Source organism: Ammodytes marinus, assembly GCF_949987685.1.
Source record: "Ammodytes marinus genome assembly, chromosome: 12".
NCBI classification, from domain to species: Eukaryota; Metazoa; Chordata; class Actinopteri; order Uranoscopiformes; family Ammodytidae; genus Ammodytes; species Ammodytes marinus.
In genome coordinates this window covers 29,865,910-29,878,409 of record NC_137216.1, presented here as the reverse complement: position 1 = coordinate 29,878,409, position 12,500 = coordinate 29,865,910, and the positions used below count along the sequence as shown (strand labels likewise).

The window sequence follows — 12,500 nt, the reverse complement described above, 5'->3', positions numbered from 1 at the left end:
CCAATTTAAAATGATTGTGCAGTGGAAAAAAAGTACAGCCTACATATTTCACTGTGATGGGTAACTAACTAGGTTGGATATTCACCTTTGAAAAAACAATCTGACCATTTCAGTGCCAATTTTGAGAAATTTATACGATTTGCGCAATGGACCAACGTTTTTACATAGCCTATATTTCACTATGGGACTGGGTTAATCCATAAGAACAGCGCCTTCTAGGGTCACACATTCTGACAGGTCACAGCTTTCGGTGCAACACCGGTATCGATAAAATTCCTGTTTGCAGTTTAACCACTATACAGTAGGCCTATAAGCCACAAAGTGAATAACTCTAATTATTATTGTCCATTTAATTTGTATTTAAAATAATTTTTTGTTGTAGGCTATCTGTTGTTATTGCTATAAAGCCTACACACACGTAGCTGAGTAGCTTACCTGCCAACTAGCATATTGTAGGCTAAATTCAACTTGCAATAGTCAACAGTTTAGTCTCGCAAAACCAAACTACAGCAAGTAGTCAACAGTTAATGTGAAATAAACAAAATGTCGTGAATCTTACCCGTTTATTGGGGGAGTTCCCGGGTAGAAACGGTAACGCCATGACTATGTAATATCTAAAACAAATTCGGGATTTTTTAAAACTTTTTTTTAACTCAGCTGATCTGCATTTCCCAACGGCATGTTGTTGGTTACCATGGACGCGGTTTGTTTTGGGGACGTCTCGTAGCAACCACCGTAACAAAATATTTTTAAGTTTTCGCTCCTAAAATGGTCGTAAGAACATTTTATTTTGATATTCAAGTGGATTATAAATGTGAATGAAAAATATACAATACTTTACTATTTAAAAAGATGTATCACGTGTTTTTAACTGTCTTATACGCTGACACATTTTGATAATTTTTTGGCACACTATACAATGCCTATCTGTAAACTGTGTTTTGTGTCTTGTTTCGAGTGTGAAATTGTGTTTTTTAATGTGAAACTTTTATTTTTTTATTATCTCCTTCTTGGCCAGGACTCTCTTGAAAAAGATATTTTGAATCTCAATGAGAATATTCCTGGTAAAATAAGAGTAAAAAAAAAACTATTAAAAAAAAAACTAAAAACACAAATAGGCCAAATTTCAGGCCACACATAGGCTACTGTGTAAGTAAAAGTAAAACAATGCTCTGATAATAAAGTAATAACACATAAACCATCATAGCAAGAGACATTATTAGGCTATGGGCTTATGTGTTGTGTGTCTAGTAGCCTACACAAAAAACCAAGGCCTATTGTTTTTATTCCTAAAATTTTAATTTGACACAAATCCTACTACCTGAAAAGATGTGAATTCAAAATGAAGGCTAAACTTCATAACTGCACTGTAGTCTGTAGATATTTTTTGGCTGTAAACTAATACAAACATAGGCCTACTTGTGTAAATTTAGTTGGGCTTAATCTTAAAGGTGCAGTGTGTAATATGACATCATCAAGAAAGTTCTACAAAGTTCTAGAATGCAACGCTCCCTGGGTAACCCCAACCCTTTCGAATAATAACAGAAGCTACAGTGGCCTTCAAGGACAAGAACAATTAAAAATTTTAAACAATGCACCTGATGACATTCCAACTATGACACTTTCAAGATGGCGGCACTAGGCCTTGGTCCAAAGTATGGATAAATATGGACATATATGAGACCCTTTCTAAGGGAAAAAATAATAATTCTAAAAAAGAAATTCAGCTATTATGCACTAAATTAAATGTACTTATGGATATTATAATTACTTTCTACAAAATCTGCTAGGAAATAAAACCCAAAATTCTACACACTGCAGGTTTAAAATACAGTGCACATAGCCTAGCCTACTGTATAAGTGAAAGTAAAAGCACACTGTAATAATACACTCATAACCTGCAGTGAGTCAAGGCATCCTAAATCACTATAGGTCCAAAGTACAAGGACATGGCCGTGCACAGTGTTGTTGTAGTCAGTCAACACTCTTTATTTATCTTTTTTAACCTTTATTTATACAGGTAAATCCCATTGAGACCGAAGACTCTTTTGCAAGGGAGACCTGTTTCCCTTTCCCACGTTACCATTCACACACACATTCATACACCGATAGCAGCAGGCTAACTATCGACATTCACACGAGGCAAGGTGGGTTAAGTGTCTTGCCCAAGGACACAACAACTATGACACAGGTGGCAGGGCGGGGATCGAACCTCCAACCCTTTGATCATCGGCCGACCCGCTCTACCACCTGAGCCACAGTCACACTGCATGGCACACAACCATAGCACGCCAAATTTAGACATTTTATTGCCATATATCGTATGTGTGTGTTAAGTATCCAATCCTCACAGTTATGGCATTGACCATCCTTAGAATAAATCCCCATACTATCTATCCATTTAGTACGGTAGAAAAAAAGATTTAGGTATGTCCCGATTCTTGTGGCCAGATTTAGTATGGTTAGAAATACCCGGATCACATCGACGAAGCCTCCATATGAAAACAACCGGGGATGAGACGGATAAAAAAAAGCAAGAGGCAAGATCAAGGCGCAATGCTATGATGAAATAAATAAGTAAAAGTATGTCCCAATAGTATGCCTACTGCATCCTAACTAGATTCTTTTTATGGTCAGATGTAGTATGTAGAATAGAAAAAGAAAGAGTATGTGAGAAAATTCCTCTTTGTATCAGATTCAGACAGAGTAAAAATGTGATCAATTCTTAAGACACAGACACAGAAAAAAGTGATATAAGAATACTAAAACAACACTTCATATAATATAAATTGTAAAAAATAAATTTGAAACAATTCACTGATTTCTATAGTTTCTATTGTTTATTCTTTGAACTCACATAGTAGACAAACCACTTTCCTTCATAACAGAAGAGTCAATCTACTAAAACAAAGCTAAGAGATGCAGGGGAGGGCTGACGTCACCCATCAAATCAATGCAGCACTCCTTAAAAAAAAAAAAAAAAGGCAAAATAATAATAATCCCATATCTGTCCGCACTATATGATTGATTACAATGGGAGTCAATGGGCGCCACCTGCAAAAATTAGGGTGAATTTTTTAAATCTACATTTATTTTTGGCTAAATTGCGCGCAACAAGGCAGCAATAACAGTGCAAACGCTTTCATCTTGTGACACGATAACATTGAGGTACAAAAAAATAAATATAGCCTAGAGAACAATTTCAACAGTCTGACGGCCCTTTACATTTTATCAATATAATAGTTTGTTATGATATGTATTATTCATTATTATTTTTTGGCCTGCATAAGAAGTGGAGTATTTATTTTAAGAGGTTAAAACCCATAAGGTCCACATAATGTGACACAGTGTTGTATATTGTGGACGAACAGTTTTAAAAGTAAGACAGAAACACCGATGTATACACAGCTTTAAATGCAGAAACACAAACAAGCTAAGATTTAACATTTGGTTACTTCCAGTCAAAATATCCAGCAATGATTCCTCCCTGTAGTTTTCCCCATAACATTCAAAATCTCGTTTTTCGTGACTTTTCGTAGATACTTGATTTTTCGTCGACGCATCCGATTGGTTGAATCTTAAGACGCCATACCGAGCAGGAATCCACCGATGAAACTGCTCGTCACCACGATGTTCTTCTTCACGAACTCTGTGGACTGAAAAAAGATAAAATATATTGTTAAGTTATATTAATACAATCCATTCCAGACTGATATTTAAGAAGGTGGAGTCAGTGATTCTGGAGAACGCTTGTTGACAAAATCACTTTTTTCAAAATCAGTTAATATCTCCTCAAGATCTGTCTGTGTGTGCACCAAAAAAATACACAGCCTAGTCTCTGTATAAAGGTATGTACACAAAGGGGCAAACCGTAGCTAGCAACACGCCTGTTTACAGAGCTTAGGCTGTGTTTTAATAGCTGATTTGTGAGGAAATATTCAAGGATTTTGACAACAAGCTTTCTCAAGAATCATGGACTCCACCTTTAAACATACTAATGAATATTATATTCCATTTCTACCAAGTCAGTTCTGAAAAATGCCAATGAATTCTAAACACTGTTGATTTTTAGAATAAAGAATTAAATGCCTTGAAGACCTTTAATGGGATATGTGGGGGAAATATGCTTTAACACTGATGTTCTGATCCTTGGTGTAACATACAAACAATCTTTACCTTGTCTACAAAGGAGTTGATCTCGGGTCCTGCTTGGTGGCTGCCTTTCTTCAGCGTCTTCTTGGCTTTGTTGACGTCCTTCTCCACTCTCTTCCAGTCGACCTGGATGTAGCCGCTGTTATTAGCAATCTGTGGAATAGAGTCAGAAAAATGTAATCAATATATTTTTTCACAATACTGTCTATTTAGTGTCGTTTTGCCTTTTTTCTTTTAAATACAACACACAAACAAACACCATCACAACAAGGACATACAAAAAAGAAACATAACAAAATAAAACAAATTTATCCCACGTTCTCATCCTTCATGATAATCATCAAAATCAAATCAAATCAGTTTTATTTGTATAGCCCAATATCACAAATAGACATTTGCCTCAGTGGGCTTTACATTCCATACAATATGACATCCTGCCCTTATCTATCTATCTATCTATCTATCTATCTACCTATCTATCCATCTATCCATCTATCTATCTGCCCTTACACCCTTAGCTCGGCTGAGAAAAAAATCCCAGTAAAAAACCCTTATCAGGATTAAAAAATTGAGAAATCTTAGGGAGAGTTGACAGTATGTATGTCTCCCTGAGCTCAACAAAGTCCCTCCTCTTGCCCTTAACAATATAAGTCAATCTTTCCAGTCCAATACACTTCAACAGATCTTTAATCCACGTTGCCAGTGTTGGAGGATCCACATTTTTCCAGCAAAGTGCGATGGCTCTCCTTGCCTGAAGCAGTCCAAAGTCCAGTAGATTGGTCTTTTTTTTGACGCATGTGGAAAGTCTTATATACTGTACATACTGATCAGCTGGTAATATCTCTCTCTCTCTCTCTCTCTCTCTCCCTCTCTCCCTCTCTCCCTCCCTCTCTCCCTCTCTCTCTCTCTCTCTCTCCCCCTCCCTCTCTCTCTCTCTCTCTCTCTCTCCCTCCCCCTCTCTCTCCCCCTCTCCCTTTCCCTCTGTGTGAGCGGAAGGAGTGGGAAGTCTTCATTGGTATACTCCAAGCACAAGGTATTTTCTTTTAATCTGTTTCGTTGTTTTTGTGAGTTGGTAATGGAGGATAAGATCACCTGTAACAGAAGAAGGCCTCCACCGACGGATGTAGCCGCCACTTTTCCAACTTTCTGGAACAGATATCCTGCACACCTAAGGAATACACACGTAAAAAACAATAAATAAGACTCAGACTAAATTTGAATTAACTACTTTAAAAGGTGCAGTGTGTAATATGACATCATCAAGAAAGTTCGAGAAAGTTCTAGAATGCAACGCTCCCTGGGTAACCCCAACCCTTTAGAATAATAACAGAAGCTACAGTGGCCTTCAAGGACAAGAACAATTCTAAATTTTAAACAATGCACCCGAGGACATTCCAACTATGACACTTTCAAGATGGCGGCACTAGGCCTTGGTCCAAGATATGCAGAAATATGGACATATATGAGACCCTTTCTAAGGGAAAAAAAAAATCATTAAAACATTTTTTTTCAGCTATTATCCACTAAATTAAATGTACTTATGGATATTATAATTACTTTCTACAAAATCTGCTAGGAAATAAAACCCAAAATTCTACACACTGCAGGTTTAACACTGAAGCTCAGTCCACATGGTATTTTGTAAACAGGGTCTTGGACAGATCATCTGCCATTGTTGTGGCTACATGTGCCTATGGTAACATGTAAACAAACGGCACACTTCTTAAAGGAATACTTCACCCATGCGGAACTGGCGTTCTATCATTATGAAATCACTATTATAATATAATGAATGAGGTTTTTCTTTCCTCAGTCTTCCCTTGGCCCAGCTGTCCTGTTAATCCTAACACTACAATGTATCATGTTGGGAAACTGTAGGGTTAGACAGCGAGACCATAAAACACTCTTTCTGCTTTTTCTCAGGCTAGGATGAACCGATTTAAAAAAAATTTGGGGGGCATTTATACTACATAGGATCTCAGAGTTCAATACACCTTCATATTTCCACCGGTGAAGTAGGTCTTTAAGGAGTAGCACCCATAAACGAATAGAAAATGCACATTATCCAGTTAGTATTACGTACCATCCGCTAACCCCTCCGATGGCTATCTGCGTGGCTACAGAGTATTTCTCTGCCACGGGGCCGGAGTTCTTTCCAAACAGTTTGTTCCACCATCGCTGGCGTTTGGCGTACTCTGTCAGGTCCACCACCTTATCGTAAATCTCCTCCTCAAGCTCTGCACAGGAAATACAAATAAAAATACAGATAAAATTATATATTGTTATTAATAGTGCTTTGAAATGGTAAAAATGCTTATGTTACAGGATAGACAGACAGACAGACAGACAGACAGACAGACAGACAGACAGACAGACAGATAGATAGATAGATAGATATATAGAGAGAGAGAGAGAGAAAGAGAGAGACAGATAGATAGAGTAGAAAGACAGATCGCTGAGAGAGAGCGATAGATAGATAGATAGATAGATAGATAGATAGATAGATAGATAGATAGATAGATAGATAGATAGATAGATAGATAGACACACAGACAGACAGACAGACAGACAGACAGACAGACAGACAGAAGAATTTAAATGGGCATAGTACATTTCTACAATATTAAGTGAGTAAAAAAAAACTTAACCTACCTTCTTTTTTAACAGACACGTTTTCAAGGAGCTTTTCAACTGAAGGAGCCCAATATATTTATAACAAACAAATGAATAAAATTATATAAAATCGAAATGTAACAAAAAAACAATATACAAACATGATAGCCTATTACAAAATAATAATAAAAATGTGCAATTCATTCTGGTGGGTGGCTAAAATGTCCATACATGCAGATGCACTCAAACCAGCTCTCAAATAGTGGACACACACAGTATATAAAATGGTTGAAACAGTACATTGCCTTAAACGTGATGGAAATGTCTGTTAGTTTCTATTTTAGACATGATTCTCTAATATAGACAGAACTCTGCGTAACACCCTTTAGAAGTAGCACACAAGTTATGCTAAGCGACAGTGGAAAAGTTGGACGTTAGCGCCTAGTATGAATTTATGAACACACAGTAGTTAATAAAGGGTTAAATAGCGAGCCAGGCGTAAGGCAAATGCTTAAAAACAAGTCTTAATAGTCTAGTAAATGCTTAAAGGAGAGGGAATTGTGATTAATATAGAGATGTAGTTAGTAGAAGGGCCTGCTTACCCTTGTCGCGGTTCGCCATTTTGGAGTGCTATGCTCGGCTCTGTCCTCAGCTGCTCTACACTGCACGTCAAGCTGCGTCATTTGCGTAATTATGACGCTCACAGAGACACACAGGGGATGGGTGTGTGTCTTTATTTTGAGTAAATTCAAAAATAAAAGACTTTTATGAACAAAAAATAAATGTAAAAAGTCAAGATACAACATTAAACTTATGCCAGGGGGGGAATGTATTATTTATTTTTAATTATATTTTTTGTTGACTTGTTTTTGTTTGTTGGATGGGTGGTGTCTTTTGTTTATTATTTGCAAATTTACATCAGAAGAAAATGCTTTTTTTAAAAGAAAAACAAAATGTAAAAAGACAATTTTCCCTTGTCTCCTGTGTGTTTGTGTTGTTGTTGCATGAACTGCCTTGATATCTTTGCCATCATCTGTGCTTGCCTGTTTGTTCTTGCTCCAACTGTGTGCAATATGTTTGTTTGTCTTTTTCCCCTTCTTGCTCAGGCCTGCTGTAATTATAAATGTAATGTATTTTTTTTATTTTTTTACTGTTATGTATTGAAGGTTGCCTACTGACAACTGGCCGGGGACTACAGCTGGAAATTAGCCAAATAGGCTAAAGCTGCTCCTTCTCAAAGGGGACTGTCCACGAAACTATAAACAAATAAACTAAACTAAACTAAAGTAAAGATACAATATAAAAAAATATGCCAAGGGAATTTATTTTTATTTTTTTTAATTATGTTTTTTGTATTATTTTTTTGTTTGTAGGATGGGTGGTGTAATTTTTTTTTTAAATTATTTGCAAATTCGTATCAGAAGAAAATGCTTTATTAAGACATAGAAACGTCAACATGACATTTTTATTATATGTTTTTTTTTAAAGAACACCAACAAAAAAGTGAACGCAAACAATAGACACAATAAAATGTTATTATATGTTTAGTTGTGTTTGTTTTTGTTGGTAGGCTAGGCTATATCAAAATATTATAGCAGTTTTACACTAAAAAACTTATTGCATTTGAGTTTTTCTATTTATATAATTTATATAGGCCTACATGTACAGCTCTGGAAAAACTAAAGAGACCACTCCAAATGTTCAGTGTCTCTCGTTTTACTATTTAGAGGCATATGTTTGAGTAGAATGAACATTCTGGTTTTCTACTATAAACTACTGACAACATTTCTACCAAATTCCCACCAAAAATATTGACATTAAAGAGCATTTCCATTAAGTAATGTAGAGATGAAGATTGAAGAAAAATCCAGACTGGTCCCTTCATTTTTTACAGAGCTGTATACGTGGTTCGGCTTTTTGAGTATTATTTGGTAGTTCACATCAGTACAACATATGTTTATAGACACTGAAACATACAAAAAATACAGATAAAAAATAGGGTATTTTATTGGGGGGTATTTTTATTAGGCTATTTGTTTTTGTTTGTATAGGTCTATCTATGTATAGGCTATTCATTTATTTAGGAGCAGCTGCCCTACTTACATATTCTGATATGTTATAGACAAAGTAACATCAAATCTATCTATCTATCTATCTATCTATCTATCTATCTATCTATCTATCTATCTATCTATCTATCTATCTATCTATCTATCTATCTATCTATCTATCTATCTATCTATCTATCTATCTATCTATCTATCTATCTATCTATCTATCCATCCATCCATCCATCCATCCATCCATCCATCCATCCATCCATCCATCCATCCATCCATCCATCCATCCATCCATCTATCTATCTATCTATCTATCTATCTATCTATCTATCTATCTATCTATCTATCTATCTATCTATCTATCTATCTATCTATCTATCTATCTATCTATCTATCTATCTATCTATTCATCAAAAAGTACTGTATTATTTGTGCAACGTTGCAACAAAACTTACTTGACAGCCACCTCTCATGGACAAAATATGACATCTATTTCAACCAATCGGATGCCTTTAAAACACAGTTACGTAATCATAATATAGCGTGAGTGAACCAATCACAGCACTCTAGGGGCGGGCCTTCGAAATCCCCCTTTCTGTGTGTGCGTGCGCATCAAACACATCAAACTAATGACGCGTCACGTGATCGCAAAAGCCGCCCGCTGATTGGTCGAGGGGTGGAACTGAGGGCGTGGCGACGCTGGCGGCGTGCGTTTGCTGCCTGTGTGACACAATTACAACAACTTTGAGCCGATGGTCGTGTGTGTGTGTGTGGGGAAGTTTGCGATATTATTAAGTTAAAATTCACTCCTAAAAAAACCCATATTACGTCAACTTCATGTATACACTTGGCACTGGAATACACGCTGTGGTTTGGATGTACAATGAGGAGTGTGGACGGTAACTTGAAGGGATAATTTCCTTGAGGGATTTGGGCAAAGAATTAAAACCAACGTACGCTGGCTGGTTTGGCTGCTAGGCTACGCTACGCCCCGTTTCTAGCCCTGGACTGGAAAGCCATTGCCGGTTGCTACTTTCTGTTGCTAGCAATTCGTCGGAGGAGTTGCTGGGGTCCTTGCGTCGGTCGTCGCAATTTTATTTCCCCATGAAATCGGTCGGGGTTTCGCTCACAGTCAAGAAAAAAACAACAGACGCTACTACTGTCCGTCGGAGTCTAGCCGTTGCTAGTACTGGGAATGACCAGAATAAAATGGCGTCGCGAGCAGCAACGGCTACAACTGAAATCGAGAACGACTTTCCGAGGCTAACGTCGCAAGAGAAAGATAGCTTGCTTGGAACTGACAGGTTAGTGAAATGTGTTAACGGCTTCTTTTTATAGCGATATTCGAGTATTTATTTCTTCTACCGGCTTTTGGATACAACACGTATGATTTCTTTGCCCCCTAAGTAATACGGAACCCGCCTGTGTGTGTGTCTGTCTGTGTGTGTGTGTGTGTGTGTGTCCTCTATTTTCAGCTCACTATTTGGATTTCATAGGCTTCAAGAAGATGGCGCCAGAACGAAGGCCTTGCTATTAAAGGTATGTCAATGAAATGGGTTGTGTGTCTAGTAGGCTACTACTGATTATTTAGTGCGTAAACAAAACATTGAATAAGTAACGTTGCGACACACACAAGCATTCGATTTACAGCAATTTCGAAGCTTTTTTTAAAGTAGAAATGGAGGTAGCTATTGCATATATACATCAAGCAGCAAATTAAAATAGTTACCATTATGTTTGGCAATATTTTAAAGGCTCAGTGCGTATCCAAAAAGCTAAAAATAAGTGTCACATATATCGTAATGCTGAAACATAGCCTAACTTTGAAGCTAAAAGGAGCTTTAAAAAAATATTTGGACCATCAAGCAATATTTAAAAGGTTCAATGTATGTACAGACCCTTAACTAAGTGACACAGACAGACATACACGTCTCAACCATAGACTGAATGGCCTCAACATAACCCAACCTTCAGACCTTGGAAAAGCTTTAAAAAAAAATAATATTGGATGTCCTTAAAAAATCTAATTTATGAATGTGATAAGTGCATAAATAAAGCAACATGTGCACCATCAAGCAGCAGCATAAAACATCAGTGGTGCATATGTAGAAATAGTAGCCAAATTCATCATACCCCCCCCCCCCCTCCCCATCCCTAAAATGACCATGTCCAGTGACAAATCCCATGCCACAACATTGACCAAGCAACAGACACAAGACAGCTTGATATTAAACTAAGACCAAATGAGCAGACACAACAGTTTTGCAGGTTGATATGGGAAGAGGCTTTTGCTCTTTAATATTATGCCAAAGAGTGTGTGTGTGTGTGTGTGTGTGTGTGTGTGTGTGTGTGTGTGTGTGTGTGTGTGTGTGTGTGTGTGTGTGTGTGTGTGTGTGTGTGTGTGTGTGTGTGTGTGTGTGTGTGTGTGTGTGTGTGTGTGTGTGTGTGTGTGTGTGTGTGTGTGTGTGTGTGTGTGTGTGTGTTTAATAAGTGACACACAAGCATTCCATTTCCCTCGGTTTGGACGGAGCTGTGTAGAACGAGCTTTTTTAGTGCATATAAACAAGCTGCAGACACAACGTTTTTTTTGCTGCTAAAATATCATCTCTGTATTTGAATGTGTGTTCGTTGTTGAGAGTGTGTACCATGCATGCAACATGGTAAAGCATTCTTGTGAACTGTTTAGAAACGTGTGTGTGTGTCTGTCTTTGTGTGGTGTCTTTCTGTCTGTCTGTCTGTCTGGCTCCGTGTGTGTGTCTGTCCGTGTGTGTGTCTGTCTGTCTCCGTGTGTGTGTGTCTGTCTGTCTTTTGTGTGTGTGTGTGTGTGAGCAAAGACACACGCTGATGTTGTTAAAAAAATGCAGCTGCTTCTTGCTTTTGCTGCACAGTTGAGCTAAGCTGAAATGTGCTACCTATTAGCAGGTGTAAACACATGCTACACATCGCTGTCTGACTGTCAAAGATGGTTATATAAACGCACATGTCCTTAACGAGGGGTTTACGGTGATAGAAATGTTGTTAAATAGCACCTAAAATTCGTCAGTTTGTGTTGTTAGCCCACTATGCTAGTATGTTAGCGATTAGCTTCCACACGCAAAATAAAGCTACTACGCCACTACATTATACCAGGCGACACCAAACGCATATAATGAGCTTAAAGGGTCGCAAAATAATGTATCGACTGCGTGATTTCAGCGTTAAAATGGCGGGGATTCGAAGGAATTTAACAGAAAATAGCGAGCTAAGTAGCAGCAGCACTAGTGGCTAAGCTAATGAGTATATCGTGCAGTGTTATAAACAATGATGAGCGATTATTGAAGTGGAATGTTAAAATAGCTGGTGTGTGTGTGTGTGTGTGTGTGTGTGTGTGTGTGTGTGTGTGTGTGTGTGTGTGTGTGTGTGTGTGTGTGTGTGTGTGTGTGTGTGTGTGTGTGTGTGTGTGTGTGTGTGTGTGTGTCTGCAACATGTGGCTACTGCTGTTGGCTATCTTGTTTGTTTAGTTGGGGGTTTTACTTTCACATTAGGTCCAACTGATAGCACACAGTTAATGCCATTCTCTATTACTCTACCAAAATCAGTTTACATTGTATTCAATGCTAAAGGCTTTATTATTGGTGTGTGAGTTTGAATATAAGTGTTGCCAAAGATTTAAGGAAAATGTTGGACAGTTCACAA

At 37.6% G+C, this 12,500-nt stretch overlaps 3 protein-coding genes across 4 annotated transcripts in view; 1 reads left to right on the top strand and 2 right to left on the bottom strand.

The window, feature by feature from the left end:
* Positions 1–601, bottom strand: part of efhc2 (EF-hand domain (C-terminal) containing 2) — a gene marked incomplete at both ends in the record, with an annotated part of 27,937 nt that extends 27,336 nt beyond the window's left edge. Inside the window, one exon of the mRNA XM_080038531.1 lies at positions 560–601. Coding sequence (XP_079894657.1) covers positions 560–601 — 42 coding nt within the window. The remainder of the gene's footprint in view (positions 1–559) is intronic.
* Positions 602–2,849: 2,248 nt separating this feature from the next.
* On the bottom strand, positions 2,850–7,454 carry fundc1 (FUN14 domain containing 1). 2 transcript variants are annotated; one of them, XM_080037670.1, is made up of 6 exons: positions 7,368–7,440; positions 6,805–6,843; positions 6,236–6,389; positions 5,245–5,320; positions 4,177–4,305; positions 2,850–3,656 (listed from the first exon to the last, which is right to left on the bottom strand). In XM_080037670.1, the coding sequence occupies exons 1-6, from the start codon at positions 7,384–7,386 to the stop codon at positions 3,579–3,581; spliced, it is 495 nt and encodes a 164-aa protein (XP_079893796.1). In that variant the 5' UTR covers positions 7,387–7,440; the 3' UTR covers positions 2,850–3,578. The 2 variants fall into 2 exon arrangements, with proteins under 2 accessions (XP_079893796.1, XP_079893797.1); XM_080037671.1 differs by lacking the exon at positions 6,805–6,843 and having other exon boundaries at positions 7,368–7,454.
* A 2,132-nt stretch (positions 7,455–9,586) lies between these two features.
* The window catches only part of kdm6a (lysine (K)-specific demethylase 6A), a 65,556-nt gene continuing 62,642 nt past the window's right edge, over positions 9,587–12,500 (top strand). Inside the window, 2 exon segments of the mRNA XM_080038388.1 lie at positions 9,587–10,129; positions 10,301–10,364. Coding sequence (XP_079894514.1) covers positions 9,930–10,129; positions 10,301–10,364 — 264 coding nt within the window. The 5' untranslated portion in view covers positions 9,587–9,929.